General features: G+C 37.5%; 1 protein-coding gene across 1 annotated transcript in view; it reads left to right on the top strand.

Moving 5' to 3' along the window:
* The window catches only part of HMCN1 (hemicentin 1), a 434,555-nt gene that overhangs the window by 392,915 nt on the left and 18,235 nt on the right, over window positions 1-23,405 (top strand). The window contains exons 90-102 of the mRNA XM_030818744.1: window positions 1,256-1,426; window positions 1,928-2,098; window positions 2,800-2,970; window positions 3,150-3,320; window positions 8,664-8,813; window positions 9,081-9,218; window positions 10,219-10,340; window positions 11,197-11,434; window positions 16,154-16,216; window positions 17,223-17,342; window positions 17,845-17,979; window positions 22,073-22,186; window positions 22,747-22,872. Of these exons, the coding sequence (XP_030674604.1) occupies window positions 1,256-1,426; window positions 1,928-2,098; window positions 2,800-2,970; window positions 3,150-3,320; window positions 8,664-8,813; window positions 9,081-9,218; window positions 10,219-10,340; window positions 11,197-11,434; window positions 16,154-16,216; window positions 17,223-17,342; window positions 17,845-17,979; window positions 22,073-22,186; window positions 22,747-22,872 (1,890 nt within the window). The remainder of the gene's footprint in view (window positions 1-1,255; window positions 1,427-1,927; window positions 2,099-2,799; window positions 2,971-3,149; window positions 3,321-8,663; window positions 8,814-9,080; window positions 9,219-10,218; window positions 10,341-11,196; window positions 11,435-16,153; window positions 16,217-17,222; window positions 17,343-17,844; window positions 17,980-22,072; window positions 22,187-22,746; window positions 22,873-23,405) is intronic.

Below are 23,405 nucleotides of genomic sequence, written 5' to 3'. Positions count from 1 at the left end.
ATTAAAATAATTTGAACTTCAGAATTTTTGAAATCATATAGTCAATATTTGAGGGCTATGAGCATCCACAGCCTGAATTAATACAGAAGTAGTTTTGAATATCTGCCATATATTTAAAGGCTTTCTTTTTTCCTCTGAGGTTTAGCCAAATACTTTTTAGTGCAAATTCTTGTTGGCTAAAATAGATTTGTGTGACTATGTTTTTGTCTACAAAGCACAAGGATAATTAGTCAACTCAGTCAGAAACCCGTTAATTATAAGAAACTGTAACATGCATTTAAAAATAGTTTTCTAACCAAAGCAGACAAATGATAGTTTCATCACATGGTTTTCAACTTGTTCTGGAGAATATTTACACTCAGCCATTGAGGCTCTTATTTCTGCTCATATTTTGATTAAACCAGGTGACCAAAAGACATACTTTATGAGCTCCATATCTAGCAAGTTCCCTGAAAACAAAAATATGACCTGGTATTCACTTGTATATAAGGAAAGCCATAATGTTGAATCTCAGCCCATGTACCTGGTAAAACATAAGGTTGTTTCACTCTTGTGGTCCAATGGTGTAATGTGTTAGTTACCAAAAGGAAGCCTTAATATCACTCCTTGGAAACTACTGGTCAGCTTTTTATGTTGTTTAGGAAGCAAGTTAGTATGTTATTCAGAACTTTAATTCATGAACACATGTAATGGAGAAAGTTTTCCAAAGAATTACAGCTGTGCAAATCATCATGTTGTTGAAAGATCCAAGTATATACGTAGATATGAAGCTGAATCAGGCTTAAGGATGTGGTCTCACTGTCTAGGGTCCAAATTATCTTTGTGGAAATATTTGTATTGTCCATAACCACATCTCAATCTGTTATACAGCCTTGTTCCCAAGCTCCCAGTTCTTTTCACTTTCTCCAGAGCAAAGAACACAGACAAATACTTAGCTAAGGGTTTAAACACTCAGACTGTATTTATATATGGTAGTTTGAGTAAATTTAATTTTAATAAAATAGCTCCTTTGGGTGATTTTAAGCATTTATCTTGGCATCAGGCAAGCCTTCTGAGTTTCCCTATAGACACAAATTCCTCTGAAAATCTAACCAGAAGGAGAAAGATCATCATTTGTTATGTTTCATTTGGTTCAGTTTCAATTCTCTTAGATTGTGGGCTAATTAGCTCATTACTGAGTTAATTTATTTATATAATTTTGGTTTTAAACAAGCACGGTTCTGTGACTTGAAACTGTCTTTTGGGGTGTTTGCAGTTCATGGAGCATGGAGCGCTTGGCAGTCTTGGGGAACATGCAGCGAAAGTTGTGGGAAAGGTACTCAGACAAGAGCAAGACTTTGTAATAACCCACCACCAGCGTTTGGTGGGTCCTCCTGTGATGGAGCAGAAACACAGATGCAAGTTTGCAATGAAAGACATTGTCCAAGTAAGAGAAATACACTGTTTATACCTTAATAAATTAACATCTACCTATCTTATCTAGGTAGTATGTCAACAAGAATCTGTCCCATTCGGCCGGGTGCAGTGGCTCACGCCTGTAATCCCAGCACTTTGGGAAGCTGAGGCAGGCAGATCACGAGGTCAGGAGATCGAGACCATCCTGGCTAACACGGTGAAACCCCGTCTCTACTAAAAATACAAAAAATTAGCCGGGCGTGGTGGCGGGCGCCTGTAGTCCCAGCTACTCGGGAGGCTGAGGCAGGAGAATGGTGTGAACCCGGAGGCAGAGCTTGCAGTGAGCCGAGATCACGCCACTGCACTCTGGCCTGGGTGAAAGAGCAAGACTCCGTCTAAAAAAAAAAAAAAAAAAAATCTGTCCCATTCTAACTGTGCCCACAAGAACATCTCTCAAACTAACAATGCCCCAGAGTGTAACACGATGGTTCCTAGGTAGTAAGAAAGCGTATACCTTTTTCCCTTATTCCAGTTCATGGCAAGTGGGCGACTTGGGCCAGTTGGAGTGCCTGTTCTGTGTCGTGTGGAGGAGGTGCCAGACAGAGAACAAGGGACTGCTCCGACCCTGTGCCCCAGTATGGAGGAAGGAAATGCGAAGGGAGTGATGTCCAGAGTGATTTTTGCAATAGTGACCCTTGCCCAAGTGAGTGTTGGAAATAGTGAGTCAACATTATATTTTCATAAAGTTTCATTATGACCTTAATTCCTTAAAGTTGCAATATTCTGTTACTTGGTTCTTCAACCTTTGGTTTAGGATGTCAGAATGTTGTAAGGTTGCTGTCGTGTCTGTATAATACCCTAGATGTCTTCGATTCATAGGGGCAGGAGCTGTGTCCTATCTCACTTGCTCTGTATAGGACTAGCCCCAGAGTATAAGAATGAGAGCACCCCTGCATGCTAACTCTTCATGATGCTTACAGTTCTTTTATGAAGGCAAGCAGGCAGCTCTCTGCCTTAATGCAGTCATCAAGCTGGATTTTTAGACCCTTGCAGCAACTTGATATCTGGAAATCTGAGTTATATTGTATCCTGAAGTTTACAGCCTTGGCTTATCAAAAGCAGAGACCCTGTCTCATTTATACCCTCCAGCTCCTGGAATATTTTAAGACTCAATAAATGTATGTTAAATTGAATCACACAAGTACAGGAATGTATAGTATACTCAGTTTCTAGTCAAAACCGAAGCTAAACTATCTTCCTTTGAAAGTTGCCTATTTATAGACTTGTATGTTTTGTTTTAGGCGCTGAGAAGAGACTTTTTTTATACCTTTTGGATGAATGTCATTGTTGACCACTTCTCATTTTAGGGGCTCTGTTTTCATCTCAGATTATTCTGTCTTGTAGCCCATGGTAACTGGAGTCCTTGGAGTGGCTGGGGAACATGCAGCCGGACGTGTAATGGAGGGCAGATGCGGCGGTACCGTACATGTGATAACCCTCGTCCCTCCAATGGGGGAAGAGCTTGTGGGGGACCAGACTCCCAGATCCAGAGGTGCAACACTGACATGTGTCCTGGTGAGCCTCTTGATTTCTGGCAGTTGAATAAGTAAAGCATTTCATTTAGTGCTCATTGTAGCAGCCCTATTGCTTCAGACCTTAAAATGAAAGTTGTATAGGCAGGGGCACCCCAAGTGTAGATTTTGAAGATTTTGAAGCCAATTTCTTAACAGTGACCATACCATTCTTGTTCACAGTGGATGGAAGTTGGGGAAGCTGGCATAGTTGGAGCCAGTGCTCTGCCTCCTGTGGAGGAGGTGAAAAGACTCGGAAGCGGCTGTGCGACCATCCTGCGCCAGTTAAAGGTGGCCGTCCCTGTCCTGGAGACACTACTCAGGTGACCAGGTGCAATGTACAAGCATGTCCAGGTAAGCAACTAAATTGGACTTTGGTGGCACATTTAGAGCCTTTGTGCAAATTAGAGAAAGGTGCCACAAATTACAAAACAATGCCAACCCTGAGAGGAGGAATTAGAAAAAAAAAGTGCTTTCTTGCTCCTAATTGGTACAGTTCTATATCAGCTCAGGGCTGGGTTCTAGCCTCTGCTTTCTCCCCTCCAGACTTCCTGGTAAAAGGATATAGTCCTGGCCTTGAAGGAAAAAGGGTGAGGCAGAGTGGGGAAAAATGGGCTGAGACTCCAGACTGAAGGTAAGGTGGGGCAGTGGCTAAATATCTAAAGAAAGCTGCAATTGGAGGCTGTTCATCTGTGGATGAGAATTTGAAGGACATGAGTATGGGAAGTAAAATAAGAATCAGTTCAGTCCAAGGAGAAAGAATAAGAGGAGTTCAATTATAAAGTTCAGCCTGAGTCATGCATCGCATCTAGCAAGTGATGTAAAAATTCAGAAGTCTATAACTCATGGGCCTTAGAGTTTGCTGGGATTCCAAGAAATGGTAGCTAATACTCAATACCTTGTCTCAGCAGGCAGGCTTCTAAAGGTTGTAGGAAGACCAACAATAACAGTTTTATATTGTTGAAGTGTCAAGATATCAATTAGACTTTCCAAAGCTTTAAGGTTTTCTTAGAAATAAAATGTTTCTGAAAAATCAAGATCATTTGACAGAGTGAGAGAGATTTACACTTAAAAATGTATAGGACCTAGACAAGCTAAAGGATGTTGGTAGTCTACTACCATCAACAACTCTTCAACATATTGACTAATTAGCAAGGACTTTGAGGCTCCAACTGAGGCATGGTGTCAGCTTCAGTTGATGCACTTTGTAGCTCAGCCTCTGGTAGTAGCAGGGCCCCAGTGGCCTCAGGAAGTCTAAATAGGTTGACAGTTTGGGTTGCAGAGTCTGGCAGAGGATTTCAGGGATCCCAGCCAGGTATTCAGAACGAGGAATCTTTTGAGCACTGGGATTCAAGTCCCTCTGTGAGACTAGAGAACCAGGGTCAAAATGTCAGCGATGACCCAGAGAGCTAAGTAAATTAGTGGTCCTAATACTCCCCTTTCTCCTTGCTTAGGACTAAGAACCAAAATGGCCTACTGGGCTCTGACTGGCTCTCTACTTTCCTGCATCATCTTGCAGCATGGCTTCCATCACTCTCTACGATTTCTGCTGCTTTTGCCCTCTCAGATGTGGCAAGCCACTACCCACAAAAGAGTGACACATACTCCTTCCCCTACCCAGAAAGCCCTTCTGCCCTCCCTGGCTTAGTTAAGACTTAAACTTTAAGGTTCTTCATTTTTACTTCCTCCTCAAACTTCCCTAAATAGTAGATAGTAGTACATTCCAACCTTACATTTATTTGTGGGATTTAGATTGTTTTTCTCCCCAATTCAGACATAAGCTCTATGAAGGCAGGCTTCATGTCTTTTTTGTTTTTTTTTTCTCACCACTTTTTTTCTTTAATTCTCAGCAAACAAATGAATGTAGTACAGACCATGAAGGCTGAATCAATATGAAAAATGTTTTCTCTCAGTATTAATGATAAAAGTAGTGTAAATTAAAATGGTAAAGTACTTACTGATTTTTCTGAGGCTGAATACAATTGTATTTCTCTCCAATATATAATACAAGCATACCTCAGAGATATTGCAGATTCAGTTCTAGACCACCACAAGGAAGTGAATATTGCAATAGAGCAAGTCACATGAATAGTGCAATAGAGCAAGTCACACGAATATTGCAATAGAGCAAGTTATGTTTACACTATTCTGCAGTGCTATTAAGTATCCAATAGCATCATGTCTAAAAAACAATGCACATACCTTAATTTTAAAATACTTTATTGCTGAAAAATGCTAATGATTATCTGAGCCTTCAGCAAGTCAGTCTTCTAGCTGGCAGAGGGTCTTGCCTTGATGTTGACGGCTGCTGACTGATCAGGGTGGTGGATGCGGAAGGTTAGGGTGGCTGTGGCAATTTCTTAAAATAAGACAAGAATGACATCTGCCACATCAATTGATTCTTCCTTTCATGAATGATTTCTCTGTAGTGGACAATGCTGTTTAATAGCACTTTACCCACAGTAAAACTTCCAAAATTTGAGTCAGTCCTCTCAAATCCTGCCACTGCTTTATCAACTAAGTTTATGTAATATTTTAAATCCTTTGTTGTCGTTTTAACAATGTTCACAGCATCGTCATCAGGAGTAGATTCCATATCAAACAACCATTTTCTTTGTTCATCTGTAAGAAGCAACTCCTCATTCATTCAAGTTTTATCATAAGATTGTAGCAATTCAGTCCCATCTTTAGGATATACTTCTAATTCTCTTGCTCTTTTAACCACTTCTGTAGTTACTTCCTCCACTGAAGTCTTGAACCTTCAAAGTCATCTATGATGGGTGGAATCAACTTCCAATATCCTCTTAATGTTGATATTTTGACCTCCTTCCACAGATGTTCTTAATGGCATCTAGAATGATGAATTCTTTCCAGAAGGTTTTCAATTTACTTTGCCCAGATCCATCAAAGGAATCACTATGGTAGCTATAGCCTTAGAAAATTTTTTTTTGTTTGAGACAGAGTCTCATTCTGTCACCCAGGCTCGAATGCAGTGGCGTGATCTCAGCTCACTGCAACCTCTGGCTCCAGGGTTCAAGTGATTCTCTTGTCTCAGCCTCCAAGTGATTACACGTGCCCACCACCACGCCCAGCTAATTTTTTGTATTTTTTTAGTAGAGACAGGGTTTCATCATGTTGGCCAGGCTGGTCTTGAACTCCTGTCCTCAAGTGAGCTACCGGCACCTGGCCTAGAAAATGTATTTCTTAAATAATAAGTCCTGAAAGTTAAAATTACTCTTTGATCCATGGCTGCAAAATGGATGCTGTGTTAGGCATGAAAGCAACATTTATCTCCTTGTACATCTCCATTAGACCTCTGCAGTGAACATTCACATTGTCAATGGGCAGTAATACTTTGAAAGGAATCCTTTTTTTTTTTTCTTTTCCTGAGCATTAGGTCTCAAAAGTGGGCTTAAAACATTCAGTAAACCATGCTATAAACAGATGTGCTGTCATCCAGGCTCTGTTGTTTCATTTATAGTACAGATGCAGAGTAGATTTAGCACAATTCTTATGGGCCCTAGGATTTTCACAATGAGCATTGACCTCAACTTAAAGTCACCAATTGCATAAGCCCTTAACAAGACAGTCAGCTTGTTCTTTGGAGCTTTGAAGCCAAGCATTGATTTTACCTCTCTGGCTATGAAATTCCTAGCCAGCATCTTCCAAGAGAAGGCTGTTTTGTCTACATTGAAAATCTGTTGTTTAGTGTAGCCACCTTTATCAATGAGTTAGCTACCTCTAAATAATTTGCTCCAGTTTCTACATCAGCATGTGCTGTTCTACCTTGCACTTTTATGTTACTTAAATGGCTTCTGTCCTTAAGCCTCTTGTCTTCTGCAGCTTCCTCATCTACCTCAAGCTTCATGGAACTAAAGAGAGTTAGGGCCTTACTCTGGATTGGGCTTTGGCTTAAGGGAACATTGTGGCTGGTTTGATCTTTTATTCAAACCACTCAGACTTTCTCCATATAAAAAATAAGTTTGTTTCACTTTCTTATTTGTGTGTTCACTGGAGTAGCACTTTTAATTTTCTTAAAGACTTCTCCCTTTGCATTCACAACGTGGCTAACTCTTTGATGCAAGAGGCCTAGCTTTTGGCCTACATCAATTTTCTACATGCCTGCCTCACTAAGCTTAACCATTTCCAGCTTTTGATTTAAAGTGAGAGACATGAGACTCTTTCTTTCACTTGAACACTTAGAGATCATTGTAGGGTGAATAATTGGTCTAGTTTCAATATTGTGTCTCAGGGAATAGGGAGGCTCGAGGAGAAGAAGAGAGTCAAGGGAATAACTGGTGGTCGACGGAGCTGTCAGAACACACAAAACATTGATTAAGTTCACTATCTCATATGGGCACGGTTCATGAAACCCCAAAACAATTACAATAGTAACATCCAAGATCACTGATCACAGAACACCCTAAGAGAGATAATAATAATGAAAAAGTTTGAAATATTGCAAGAATTACCAAAATGTGACACAGGAACACAAAGTGAGCAAAGGCTGTTACAAAAATGGCACCGGTAGACTTTCTCATCACACGGTTGCCACAAGCCTTCAATTTGTAAAAAAAAAAAAAAAAAAAAAAAAAAAAAAAAAAAAAAAAAAAAAAAAAATGCAGTGTCTGCAAAGAGCAACAAAGCAAAGTATGATAAAACTAAATGTGCTTGTACATAATAGTATCTGAAATTCCTAGTGATTGCCTTAAAATGTATTAAAAGACATCAGATAATATTTATGAATTTGACTATCAGCTACTTCCCAGTATGTTGCCCTCTCTTGTCAAAGCATGAAATTCGTTTCGAAAAACATTCATTAACCACCTATTTTGTGCTAGTCACCAATAATTTTGTTGAACAATAGAAAAAAGGCATGAAATTAATGTTGATGCCCTTTTTAGAAAACTTATAATTGTTTTGCAACCAGATTACCTTAGTATGAATTTTATAGCAGTGGCAAAATCACACTCTCTCTCAAGTTAAGCATCTTTAAATATATTTGTAACATGAAGAACTTGATAAACCCTCACTCTAAAACCCAAGACTGAACAATGTCCTTAGATAATCCATGTTTACATTGGCAGTGGCCTAGAAGCTGTTTTGTTGATGAAGTCTCTCCTTTTCCTGGATGTTATCATGAAGAAGGCAATAAATAAAAGAACATAGGGTTTGATGCCAAGCAGATCCACATTCAGATCCTCATTCTACCACTTTCTAGCAATGTAATGATGAGAAAATTGCTTAATTTCTACAAACTTATTTTTCTAGTCTGCAAACGATGGCTATTTAAAAGCTACCTTATAGAATTTTTCATAGGATTAGAACAGTTAACACATACTAGATGTTTACCATTATGCATTACATGCTCAGTAAACTCTCATTGTCATCACCACCACCAACATATTATTTTTAGTTTGGGGACTGGACACTGATTGTATTCTTTGGCTTATGAAATATTAATAACACTATGATGTGCACAGATTAGAAGGATCCTAGATTTATGGGGGATGATGGGTGTTATGTGAAAGTAGAATGTTTTAAAAGCTTATTTATTTCACTATTAAATTCAGATGTCGTATGACCTTATGTTTGAGAGAAGATTTGTAGCATCTCTGAGTACTGGCCTTCTTTTCTCCCATGTAATGTTGATGAAATTGCATCCTTATCCAGGAATGTTTTTTTTTCCCCCAATAGGTGGGCCCCAGCGAGCCAGAGGAAGTGTTATTGGAAATATTAATGATGTTGAATTTGGAATTGCTTTCCTTAATGCCACAATAACTGATAGCCCTAACTCTGATACTAGAATAATACGTGCCAAAATTACCAATGTACCTCGTAGTATTGGTAAGTCTTTGCTTATAGAAGTTGTTCATAAGCCTCTTTTTAAAAACTTATGTATTATTCTTCATCTTATTACTTCCATTAAAGTTCTAGAGAATGCTACTACTAACTCATAAGTATGGTAAGCTTTTAAAGATACATGAGGTACTGGTATTTGTTTCTGGTATTCAACATTATTTAGAATTCATCCTTGTGAATAATATGCTATGAAGACAATAAAATAGACTGTAAAAACTTTGCTGTCACCTTATTTATCCTTTTTTTCTTTAGGTTCAGCAATGAGAAAGATAGTTTCTATTCTAAATCCCATTTATTGGACAACAGCAAAGGAAATAGGAGAAGCAGTCAATGGCTTTACCCTCACCAATGCAGTCTTCAAAAGAGAAACTCAAGTGGAATTTGCAACTGGTTAGTGTCAGCTGAATTTAATATTCTATTACTATAAAAAGTGCCATGAAGATTGGTGGTTAAGAAAAATACCTGTTCCCACATAGAATAACTTGAAACTTTTTGATGCAATCTTAAGTGATATAAAAGCAATTTCATATTTTCCTGTAAACTTGTACTAACATAAGATCATAAGAGGCCATGTGTTCTCAAGGAGTCATTTTTATACCCTACAAGTTTTTCTCCTCTCCTCTTTTTTTTAAAAAATATTTTCTCTTTAAATCCTTAGAGAGGATATTAAAGACCAAAGAAAGAAGGAAAATGAGTTACTGTTATTAATTAAAGACCTTTGTCTTTAAACCAAGATCCAATTAGGATACTTTATAGCAATTCTTTATGAAAAAGATAGAAACAAAGAAAACCTAAAGGCTTTTCACTTATCCCTAGTATTAAGGAGTAGGGGTTAGCTATTCATGACCCTTTCCATGTACATACAGATGTTTAGAGAGCTCCATTTCAAGCCTCTTCACAGTTGGTCAGCCTCAATAGCAGTGACCTTTGAGGAAGAGGGGCTTGAGGAGGGCTTATCTTTAATCAATATTTAATCAGTGGAGAAGACAATTGGTTCTTTTCATGGGCATCCACTTACTCAGATGTCCTTTGTTACTTTTTGAAGCATCAGAAAGAACAAAGCACTGTGGCCAGACTAGTGGTTTTTGCCAGTCACAGACAATTCATTTTTATAAGACTGCTTTGTTATTGCCTGTGATTTTAAAGTATGAAATTCGTGTAACCGTTTGCCACATTTTTGCTACATAAAAAGAAATGTTAAAAGAAACTGAATTCAATAAACCTAACTCTTTAATTGGGAGGTTAAGTGCTAATTCAGTTCTCAGCATCTATACTTATTCAAGTTTGAACTCAAATAACATAGCTGAACTGGTATGTAAGGTAAATCTGTTCTGTGCTTACAGAAACCATATTTTTTTTGCTGTCAAAATGAATGTCTTGTAATTCCCAGGAGAAATCTTGCAGATGAGTCATATTGCCCGGGGCTTGGATTCCGATGGTGCTTTGCTGCTAGATATCGTTGTGAGTGGCTATGTCCTACAGCTTCAGTCACCTGCTGAAGTCACTGTAAAGGTAAAATGCCAGGATAACTTGTCTTTGCTGCCTATTAGAGTAATGATGAGTGAAAGGTCCATAGAATGAGCACAGATAACTTGTTCACTCTGTGGGGGAAAATGTCCAAACTACCGAGGCTATAAATAACTATCTGATCTTTGTTTAAAAATCTTCAGGGACAAGTTTTTACAAAGTCTCTTAATGGTTTTACCACCCTCCTTATCAGGACCAAGATCAAATACTTGATGTAAGGCATTTGTTTAATTTTCTTTAGACAAAGAGGATAGTAATTCTTGCATAATCTTTTTTGTGGATCATCCATAAAATATTTCAGAAATTAAAGGATAACAATCGCCCTTTCACATCTTTGTTTATTCATGACCTACAACTTTGAGTCTTATTAAACTGAAATTTATGACAGCAAAATTATGAAACAACTATGTTATAATTAAAGGGTTCAAACCTTATGTTATTTCCTGAACACTACTGTACAATTATTATACAATTTTTATTAGCCCCTACACATTTTCTCATGAAGGAGGCAATAAATAAAAGAACATAAGGTTTGATGCCAATCAGATCCACATTCAGATCCTCATTCCGCCACTTTGTAGCAATGTAATGATGAGAAAGTTGCTTAATTTCTACAAACTTATTTTTCTAGTCTGCAAACTATGGCAATTTAAAGCTACCTTATAGAATTGTTGATAGGATTAAAAGAGTTAACACATATTAAATGTTTACCATCATGCATGATGTGTGTTTTTTAGCTCCTAATCCTTTCTCACCCCTCATTCTGCATTTCATAGTCCTCTTAAGGGAAAAAAATTAGTATGAGCCATATTGACCTTCAAATCCACATTGTTCTCCTTAGGATTACACAGAGGACTACATTCAAACAGGTCCTGGGCAGCTGTATGCCTACTCAACCCGGCTGTTCACCATTGATGGCATCAGCATCCCATATACATGGAACCACACCGTTTTCTATGATCAGGCACAGGGAAGAATGCCTTTCTTGGTTGAAACACTTCATGCATCCTCTGTGGAATCTGACTATAACCAGATAGAAGAGACACTGGGTTTTAAAATTCATGCTTCAATATCCAAAGGTAATTTGATAAAATCCATATCTTTATGCCATCCAGTCTAAAGGGTTAAAAAAATTCAAAATAAGGACATTGAGGCCTACATCTAACATGGTCATATCATGTGTGTTATCTATGCCTTTTTGTTAAGTAAAGCCCTATGGAAAAGCCAACCCAATTGGAGTTCTATACATTTACTTTACTAATATACTTCTTCATACTACACAGTGGGGTTGCTGTTGTTCTATTCCATACATGCAAAGAGGGTTAAAAACATATAATGTGGCGGGGCGTGGTGGCTCATGCCTGTAATCCCAGCACTTTGGGAGGCCGAGGCAAGTGGATCACCTGAGGTCAGGAGTTCCAGACCAGCCTGGCCACCATGGTAATACAAAAATTAGCCAGCTATGGGGCAGGTGCCTGTAGTCCCAGCTACTCGGGAGGCTGAGGCAGGAGAATTGCTTGAACCCAGGAGGCAGAGGTTGCAGTGAGCCAAGATTGCGCCACTGCACTCCAGCCTGTACAACAAAGAGCAAAACTCCATCTCCAAGCAAAGAAAAACATACAATGTGTCCAAATGCTTTTTATTCAAATAATAAAGTCCATTTGTTATTGTTTTGAATTTTATATTTGTCAAGAAATTTTTTAAATTCCTGAAACATAATACAAAGCTGTGTCTTAACCTAAACTAGTCAAAAAGAATTTCTATATTTTAAAAGCAGCTTTTTAAAACCGTGCAGCAATAATCAGGATTCCAACTGTCATTTCTTGTTCCTGGAAGTTATAATTTTTTAACTGCTTTTCATTTTCCAAGCATGGTTCTGCAACCCTTGATCTAAACAGTCCATCTATGCTGTGTGGTTCTTTGATGTGTCTGTCTCCTGAGATTCCCTTTTCAGTCATAAGAGCCACCACAGCAATTAACATTCCATATTCTGTGGGGTTTTAATGCTGAGATGATTCTTGCATGTAGTTATGTTAGACATTAAATGTTTATGTGACTTTAGCTTTGAACTTTATGCTCCCATGAGTTCACTTAAAAGGATTCACATTGACCTTGTGAATGTGTTTTGCTGTGTGCCAGCTATCCTAAAATAGAGCCAAGTAAATTTTAAACTTCACCATTTTATCATGTTTAGCAGATATGCTAAAAATTTATTTTCAGTGTTTACTCTTGCTTCCATCAGTCATGCTTATGACTGTTTTCTTCAACTTGTATCAGAAATGCTTCATAAAATTTGAGATCATAGTAATCTGGAAGTACGAGCACACACATTTTTTGAGGTAATCACAGATTCACGAAGTCTCATAGCCAGTGGCACCCATAGCCCATCTCCTCCACCCACACCATTGTCACCACTACATTCTACTATTGCCATGCATGCCATGCCACTTGAACAAAAGAAATGAGCTGCCAGAATGAGTTACATTTTCTTTCCCTAATTATGCCTGCTTTTCAAATCTAACTTCTGTTTCTACTTTTTTCAGTACTCCATCTAATTTAGAAAGAAGATAACTGGGCACAAATAAGTGAATTTCTACCATCTGGAACTAGATGAATTAAAATGATTTCTGAAAAGTCATGTTCACTTTCTACCTAATCGTGTACATTTTCCAAGCCTAAAACTGCTTAAAGATCTTTGTGGCGTCTTTAAGTGTGTTTGTTGGGGGATCTGGGTCCCACAATATAAAGAAACACACTGTATGACCTTTAAGGCCCCTTACTATCCTTGGACACTGTGATTCTATGAATTACATCCGATATGTATGTCATGGTTCTTGTCAATTTTAAGAATTATGTACTTGCAATTTGTTTTTGAGCAACCATTAGGGGGCAAGCTCGCATTCCTGGTAGCTTAACTAGCAAATTATGTTATGTCTAGACTAGAGCTAAGTATGGTTGCAGTGAAATTAGAATCTTCTGGAGAGCTTGATGAAAGAAAGTTCAGATTTCTGGGCACAAAGATTTTTGGTTTAGCAAGTCCACGGTAGGGTCTGGGAGTTTGTATTTTTTACACAGACCCTAAATGATTCTAATATATCTGGTCTGCACTCTAGCTTTTGGTACTGGTCGAGAAAACTCACTAATGTAAGTCAATCTCATTAAAATATTTTTATATCTTTAAAATCTAATTTATTTTTTAAAATTAATTATAAAGTATGTATTTTACAAACGAATCAGAGAGTATCAGAAATTATAAAGGAATACATAAATTTAACTACAAATACATTTTTTAAAACTTCTTCATGGGAAGGAAAAAAAGTGAAATGAGAAGGTAAAATATGCGCCAAGAAAAAATATTTGCATCACACGTTATTGACAACCATGATTAACTTTAATACATACAAAAGTGCTTCAAAATCAGAAATAGGCAAATACCCTCAGTAGAAAAATGCACAAGGGAAATTCACAAAAGAGTAAATAATGACAAATGTGAAGAAACGGTTTACCCTCATTAGTAAGCAAGGAAATGCAAATTAATGAGTTATTTTCTGACTACAACAAGGGTGATGACTGCCTAGTATTACAGAGGTATGGGGAAATGAACACCCTTACACACTGCTGGCAGGAGGATAAATGGGTTCAACATTTCTGGAAGGCAGTGTGTCTCTAATAGCCTTTCAAATGTTCATATCTTTTCGGTTATCTCATTTTGGGAGTCTGTCCTATGAAAATCACAGAAATAGCCAAAGATGAATGCTTAGGAAGTTTTATCCAGTGTTATTTATAATAGAAAAATATTAAATATCCTCCAAGTAGGAAACAAATATGTAAGTTATGGCACAGCTATATAATAATAACAATCACCAAAATAGGAAATATTTAGCTCGTTTATTCATTTAACAAATATTTGTTGAGTGCCTACTGTGTACTAAACATTGTTCTAGGTGTTGACAGCATCACTGTAAACAAGTAACTAAGGGGAATGTTCATGACAATAATAACTGAAAAGCACTGTATGAGCCAAACCTGGGTTGCGCACCCCTGGGTGATTATAAGAAAATCTTTACACCCATTGAAAACACAGATTCCCAGGTCTTTTTCTTGGCAATTGTAGTAGAAATGGGACCAAGGGAACCTGTATTTTTAATAGGATTTTCAAATGATTTTTATAATTAGTCAAGCTTGGCAATTATCAGTCTGTATATCCTAAATTTAATTTCTAAGTATGTATTCACAAAATTGACTGGAAGGAAAAACATCAAAATCTCAGCAGTAGTTTGTTCCATTTGACAAGACTACCAGAATTTTACACCTTTCAAGGTTTCTACTGTTATCATACATTATTATAAACAAATATTTTTTATTGCCTTTTACTATCTTGAAATAAAAATTGTAACATAATTCAAAATAACAGTTTATAATATGAAAATCAATAAAAGGAAAATAACTCATAACATTACATATTTTAATATGAAAATCTTTGGACAGAAAGAAGTAGTTGTATACTCAAACATATACTGAATCCTAGTATGATTATTTTGGGAACATTAAGCAACTCTTAGTAATGTTCTGAATGAAACAGTCCAATCAGCCATCAATTTATATGAAAATTGCATTCCTAGAAAATTCACTATATATTTAAATTGTGAAAAATGCTTAATATACAGCAGACACATTCAAAGCTTAGATAATTATAGATTTCTTACTTTCATGAAAGTCTTGCAAGGCAAGGGACAAATCGTCATCTTTGCAAGATTGTCTCACACATTGCAATATTGTAAAACCTGCCACGGGACCTGTCCCACTCACTGAATTTTAATAGTCTTATTACGACAACGAAAATATCTTCCAAAAAACTTCCCAAATTCCACCTAATAGAAGGTATCTCCCCTATTTATAACAAAAAACCTAAAACTACTATCAGATAATAACTTACTATGTTTACATGACAGGTTTTTTCCACAATTATGTCCCCAGCACAGTGTCCCACACAACATAACTGGTTGGATTAAACAATGAATGAACAAATGACTAAGTGGAAACTAAATTGTGACACACACACAGCAACTGTGCAATGATCACTTAGCAATATGCCCTAGATGTTTCTGTCCCATCTATCCTAGTACCACCCCCACCGCATGAGCAGGAAGACTTGGATGCTTTCAGGAAAGAAGTTTCTGAACTAACCTGTTCTTGTTCTTGTTAGCTTTTTTGTTTCTGACATCTAACTTAAATCTTTTCTATCACAATATGCCTGTTTCCCCTTATTTTGACTAGATGAAAAGGAAAACACTTGGTCGCACGTGAGGGATTTTGACCCAAATGCTCAATAGTGCTAATGGAGGAGATCCACAAAAGGAGGCAGCTTCTTCACAGAGTTTCTATTTTTCACTGGCACAAATTATTTTAAGTTGCTTGAAAACAGCATTTCTCATTCTAGAGTAAAACAGGGTAGTAATAGCTGGAAGAATAGGACTTTGCCCGTGGTTATGCCTGGCATATACATTTATCTTGTACCCTTTTTAGTTATCACATAATAATTGTTTTTATTGATGTGAACAACTGACACACGAAACTTGTTTCCAGTGGCAGCTTGTCAACAATCTCTGGACTGTGATTCATGTACTTCTTGGTTTAGAAACAGGAAAAGTTTTCCATGCCTGCTTATTTTCACCTATTGCATTTGTGCATCATGTGTTTCATCTTTGGCATATCTTCCCAGGGAAGATGGTACTGGAAAGAAGTCAGGGGCAACTATTCTAATAAGCCAGTTAACTTTGCTTTCCTCTCTGTGGTAGGAGATCGCAGTAATCAGTGCCCCTCTGGGTTTACCTTAGACTCAGTTGGACCTTTTTGTGCTGGTAAGTACAGAGATAAAGGGTTTTCTTTTAATGAAAATGTCAATATTGGATAGGATTTAATTGATATCTATTGCCCTTTCACTAGGTATTTAATCATCACAACAGTTCTGTAAACATCCCATTTGACAGCTAAGGAAAGTGAGATGTATAAAAGTCAAACTACAGAAAACCACTCAGCATCAAGTGGCAGAGCTACATTTGAATTTAAGTTAATTGCAAAACCCATGTTCTCTGAATTCCGCCACAGCCAACTGTATCAGAGACAGTGACTAAGTATAGATGTGGAGTGAGCAGACAGACAACACTATACTTCATCTGGTGGCTTGATTGCCGTGGGTGTGAGAGAGTCACAACATTAAGTCACCTAACCCTAGAATTAATCAGAGGACCGGCAGGATTGTGGACTTATGACTAATGATTAAACCAATTTTATCCCACCAAAGTACCAGCACAAGACAGGTACTGATAACTGCTAAGTAAATGGCTTGAGGAGCTTACATTTACACACACAGTGCTTTTCTTTCATTGGTAGGCAATGTAATATAGTCTTGTGATAAAGAGGTGGTCTTTTGACTGCCCAGGTTCAAATCACAGCCCTGCCAGTAATGACTTGTATGACCTTAAGCAATTTATGTAACTTCTTTTTTCCTCAGTTTTGTCCTGCAAAATGAGGATGGTAATAAAAATACCTATCTCCTAGGAATTCTGTGATGAAAGAGTTGAAGCAGGTAAAAGGCATTTAGAGCACAGTAGATGATAAATATATTTTAGCTATTATCATTGTTGTTTTAGGATATAATCTAACCATCTATTCACTATCAAGGATAACTCAGATACCTCAAATTATTTTTATTCAGTGAATTCATTTTGTGGCACTTAAAGCATTTTCTATTATATTTGATTCAACTTCTTGGCCTCTATAAGCAATTATTTTTACTGGTTTTAATAACTCCCAGAAAGTAAGGATTTTACATACTGATTTGGGCCTTTTTGTTTCTTCTTTCAGATGAGGATGAATGTGCAGCAGGGAATCCCTGCTCCCATACCTGCCACAATGCCATGGGGACCTACTACTGCTCCTGCCCTAAAGGCCTCACCATAGCTGCAGATGGAAGAACTTGTCAAGGTATTCACAAATCTAATACACACATTTAAGCAATGGGTCAAGGATTTCTTTGACCTAGAAAAAGTATGATAGACACATTATCTTCTTTCCTACTACTTCTGCCCACACCTTGGCAAGAAACGGATAAGGTCTCCATCGGGCTGAGAAAGTAAGAAAGTGGGAACACTTCAAGCACTGCGTGCATGTGGGGCACTCTCAAGGCAGGAATGCCTGGAGCATCTCACTCAAGATCTCAGAAAGGAGAAGTAACTTCTTAAAAGACACCTAATTTATAAGTGGTCTGATTAATCAGTCAGTCTATGAAGATATTAATCACATCGTGCTGCTGTGAGTTTGTCAGCTATTTAGCCCACCTGAAGTGACTCAACCAAAAACTTTAGTCCTTCTTGTTCTTTTCTAGTTTCAAGTGTCCTTCATTGCTTTTTGTATCCCTATTTCACAGCAGGTTCTTGGGCTGGGTGTTCTTCAGCTCACCTCAGTTGAATGATTCCCTCTGTTGCAGATATTGATGAGTGTGCTTTGGGTAGGCATACCTGCCACGCTGGTCAGGACTGTGACAATACGATTGGATCCTATCGCTGTGTGGTCCGTTGTGGAAGTGGCTTTCAAAGAACCTCCGATGGGCTGAGTTGTCAAGGTATAAAAATGGAGGCCTTTTCTTTATGTTCACGACAGTGAGAATTAGACCCACCTTTTGACTCCTCGAAAGTTAACTGTCTCAGAAACTCCAAGAGGAAGGGATCACATAAAAGGGAGAGAATGAGGAGATATCCAGCAAGTGAGACCCCTGTCTCTCCGGAGGACTTAAACCTGAACTTCATTTTATATGTTTTATAAGTTGAGCTTCTTCATAAGCTTTTATTCAGATATATTCCACAGCTATTATAATATGTATAGCACAGTGGTTTTGAGTGACCATTTGCCTGTTACCATTTGATTGAGATCATACTGAACAGTCCAGTGAAATCTATTTCATAAAATTCCATTGCATAAGACTGCCAGAATGTTTGTTGAATGATGTTTTCAATAGGCTATTTTTTTAGAACAGTTTTAGGTTCACAGCAAAATTGAGTAGAAAGTACATAGATTCCCATATAACCCCTTCCTTCCACACACACACAGCCTTCCTCACTATCAATATCCCACACCAGGGTGGTACATTTGTTAGTCAATAAACCTACACCACCACATCATTATCACTCAGAGTCTAGCTTAGATTAAGCTTCTCTTGGTGTTGCACATTCTATGGGTTTGCAAAAATTTATAACAACATATATCCACCATGATAGTGTCGTACAGAATAGTTTCATTGCCCTCAACATTCTCTGTTCTTCACCGAATCATTTCTGTTTCCTCCAACCTCTGGCAAACACTAATCTTGTTACTGTCTTTGTGGTTTTGCCTTTTCTAGATATGTCATATAGTTGGAATCATACAATTGTGCAACCTTTTCAGATTGCCTTCTTTCACTTAGTAACATTTAAGGTTCCTCCACCCCTTTTCATGGCTTGATAGTTCATTTCTTCTAATTGCTCAATAATAAATATTCCATTATCTAGATAGAACAGTTTATCTACCTAGTGAAGGACATCTTAGTTGCCTCCAAGTTTAGGCAAATACAAACAAACCTGCTATCAGGATTTTTCATAGAGGAAAAGACAGTGGATCCAAAACTGAATGTCTATCAATAAATGAAGCATGGTACATCTACACCCATGAACCATTGTGCATCCCTGAGAAAAATCCAGATGTAGGAAGGTATGTATAGTTTTGCAGAAAAGAGTATGTAACTGGAAAAACAACCAAAGAAAAAAGGAAATGGATCTATATATTTAGGTGGAGATATTTATGTGACTGCAGAAGAAATATGTTATTATTCATACTAGATAGTTAATATTGTTTGCCTTTGGTGGGCAAGAAGGGTAAAAAGGGAGAAGGGAGCCCAACCAAAAGAGGAAGAGGAAGAAAAAAAAAACTTCACTAAGAAAAATCTTTTAAAAGTATGTGATCACAGCCAGGTGCAGTGGCTCACAAATGTAATCCCAGCTACTTGGGAAGCTGAGGCAGGAGAATCGCTTGAACCCAGGAGGCTGAAGTTGCAGTGAGCGGAGATCATGCCATTGCACTCCAGCCTGGGTGACAGAGACTCTGTCTCAAAAAAAAAAAAAAGTATATGATCACATCTGTGTTTATGTAAGTTAACACACTGTAGATTTTGAGAGGTTAAATTAAAAGATGTCAAAGAGAAAACAAGTATAAAATAAGAGACATTGGCAATCTGGAATGTAAGGTGAGGAAGTGAGGAGCCCAACTATAGTGATTTTTTTTTGAAGGGTTTGGAATATAGCAATAGAGAAGTGGCAGGAGTTTGAGGTGAGTATGGACCTGAGAGAGGGATTTGGTTATGAGAGGAAAATTTTGATTATATCTGCAGGTTTATTGGAAAGAAGACTATAAGAAGGAAGGACTTTTTTTTATTATTATTATACTTTAAGTCCTGGGATACAAGTGCAGAACGTGCAGGTTTGTTACATAGCAATACACGTGCCATGGTGGTTTGCTGCACCCATCAACCTGTCACCTACATTAGGTATTTCTCCTAATGCTATCCCTCTCCTAACCCCCCCCACCCCTCGACAGGCCCTGGTGCGTGATATTCCCCTCCCTGTGTCCATGTGTTCATTGTTCAACTCCCACTTAGGAGTGAGAACATGCGGTGTTTGGTTTTCTGTTCCTGTGTTAGTTTGCCAAGAATTATGGTTTCCAGCTTCATCCATGGCCCTGCGAAGGATAAGAACTTATCCTTTTTATGGCTGCATAGTATTCCATGATGTATATGTGCCATATTTTATGTGAAGGACCTCTTCAAGGAGAACTACAAACCATTGCTCAAGGAAATAAGAGAGGACACAAACGTTCCATGCTCATGGATAGGAAGAATCAATATTGTGAAAATGGCCCTACTGCCCAAAGTAATTTATAGATTCAGTGCTATCCCCATCAAGCAACCATTGACTTTCTTCACAGAATTAGAAAAAACTACTTTAAATTTTATGTGGAACCAAAAAAGAGCCCATATAGCCAAGACAATCCTAAGCAAAAAGAGCAAAGCTGGAGGCATGACGCCTCCAGCTGACTTCAAACTACTCTACAAGGCTATGGTAACCAAAACAGCATGGTACTGGTACCAAAACAGATATATAGACAAATGGAACAGAACAGAGGCCTCAGAAATAACACCACACATCTTTGACAAACCTGACACAAGCAATGGGGAAAGGATTCCCTATTTAATAAATGGGGGAAAACTGGCTAGCCATATGCAGAAAACTAAAACTGGGCACCTTCCTTATACCTTATACAAAAATTAACTCATGATGGGTTAAAGACTTAAACATAAGACCTAAAACCATAAAAACCCTAGAAGAAAACCTAGGCAATACCATTCAGGACACAGGCATAGGAAAAGGCTTCATGACTAAAACACCAAAAGCAATGGCAACAAAAGTCAAAATTGACAAATGGGATCTAATTAAACTGAAGAGCTTCTGCACAGCAAAAGAAACTATAAGAGTGAACAGGCAAGCTACAAAATTGGAGAAAATTTTTGCAGTCTATCCGTCTGACAAAGGGCTAATATCCAAAATCTACAAGGAACTTAAATTTACAAGAAAAAGCAACCCCATCAAAAAGTGGGCAAAGGATATGAACAGACACCTCTCAAAAGAATACATTTATGCAGCCAACAAACATGAAAAAAGCTCATCATCACTGGTCATTAGAGAAATGCAAATCAAAACTGCAATGAGATACCATCTTACGCAATTTAGAATGGCAATCATTAAAAAGTCAGGAAACAACAGATGCTGGAGAGGAGGTGGAGAAATAGGAATGCTTTTACACTGTTGGTGGGAGTGTAAATTAGTTCAATCATTGTGGAAGACAGTGTGGCGATTCCTCAAGGATCTAGAACCAGAAATGCCATTTGACACACCAATCCCATTACTGGGTATATACTCAAAGGATTATAAATCATTCTACTATAAAGACACGTGCACACGTATGTTTATTGAAGCACTGTTCACAATAGTAAAGACATAGACCCAACCCAAATGCCCGTCAGTGATAGACTGGAAGGACTTTTAAAATGCATAGGAGGAGGGAATGAATGATGGACCACAGTCCTCATCCTGGTGAGGAAGGGTAAGATGGGCTGCAGAGCTCAAATAGAGGTACTTTTCTTTAGTGACTGCAAATGTGGAGAAATACTGATGTTGATGCAGTCAGGCACAGGGTGATAAAGACCTGCACCAAGCTCATAGCAGCAAGAAAGAGGAAGAAAGGACAATTGCAAAAGACCTTAGCGTTGTTGGAGTTTTTTCCTCTGTCTTCAACATCCCAGTCTGTCAGTAACATTCCAGGACTGGAACTTCCGAGAAACAGGAGTGAGAGCCATATGGCAAAATTCTTAAAGCAGAAGAGTGTTTCATTGACATAGTTATGTATCATTAGCAGTTGTCTACTTTTAAGAGTATTGAAGAGAGATACCCTCTCCAGCAATTAATTCTATCAAGTATTTGGCAGATCACATGAGTGCAAATATATTGAATAGGTTTTAGAGAAAATCTTAAACATGGTAATGATCAAGATCATTAAAATGTTAAACTTTTGGGAGAAATTAACTCAGGTTTCCTAATAGCATATAATGAAATTTTTGTTTCATTTAACAGATATTAATGAATGTCAAGAATCCAGCCCTTGTCACCAGCGCTGTTTCAATGCCATAGGAAGTTTCCACTGTGGATGTGAACCTGGGTATCAGCTCAAAGGCAGAAAATGCATGGGTAAGAAAAGGGCTTTGAATTTAAAGGAATGACACCTCTATAACTTCTTAATGATGTCTGATGTAAATGCATACACTGTGTCTTGGTACTGGTTCCTATATAGGACATCAAGCATGCAGCATGTATGCAATCCATGCAAAACCAAAATGACAAAAAATGCTATGTTTTATGAGTTTCTTTTTCTAATTACATACCCATTCTTCATAACATTTCCTGTAATTTTTTTGCAAAAGTATATCTATACATATAAACATATGTATGTACATATATATGTATACAAATGAAGTTAATATAGTGTATATAAATTTTATTTTTCTAAGAGGAGAAAATGGTTGGTATGGCTACCTGCTCTGTAAAACAATATTTTGTTTTTGTTTTTGATTTTTATTATATTTTACAGTGTGTTACATACATTGTTGAATTTAAGTACTTTAACCTTACACAATGATTATGCAATGAATATATATAAATAATATCCCTAAAATCCAAAAGTATGATTTCTCTGGAAAAGTTGAATAAATAACTTTCTTAATCTACATTACCTTTGTTCTTTTATCAAGACGTGAACGAGTGTAGACAGAATGTATGCAGACCAGATCAGCACTGTAAGAACACCCGTGGTGGCTATAAGTGCATTGATCTTTGTCCAAATGGAATGACCAAGGCAGAAAATGGAACCTGTATTGGTGAGTGTCTGGCTGTTTCCATGACTGAGATCAGTTTACCGTCAACAAGTCAAGTAAGGCATTCATTTTAAAACTAGTGATTAAAGTAAATTTAAGCTAACAAGGAAATCTTTCTTTTTCCATAAGTACTCCCAACTTCTAGGATAATTGAGCTCCAGGTCCCAGGGTCACGGCTGTACCCGGAAATGGAAGCTCACTATGAAAACTTATGACCATATTGAGCTCCCATCAATTAAACATTTGGTTTACATAGTTTAATATCCACGAGCATTAATATTATCTCACATAATTTCTAATATGAAATTTAGCATATATGTTAAGAATTTCTTGGGGGAAAGAAAAATTATGTCTGTAGAGATTAAAATTCAAAATATAATTATTTTGGAGCTGTATATTCTTTAAATATCAAATCCATGACCAGACAAATAAAATAAATAATTTGCCCAAAATTTATGCTTTGCCTATCTATTCTATATCAAGGACCAGACACAAAGGTACATTATAGTTCTCTCTACATTTGTTCTGTGTATATC

Source organism: Nomascus leucogenys, chromosome 9, assembly GCF_006542625.1.
Source record: "Nomascus leucogenys isolate Asia chromosome 9, Asia_NLE_v1, whole genome shotgun sequence".
Lineage (NCBI taxonomy): Eukaryota > Metazoa > Chordata > Mammalia > Primates > Hylobatidae > Nomascus > Nomascus leucogenys.
The sequence above is the reverse complement of the archived record's forward strand: the minus strand, read 5'-3'. Positions and strand labels throughout refer to the sequence as shown.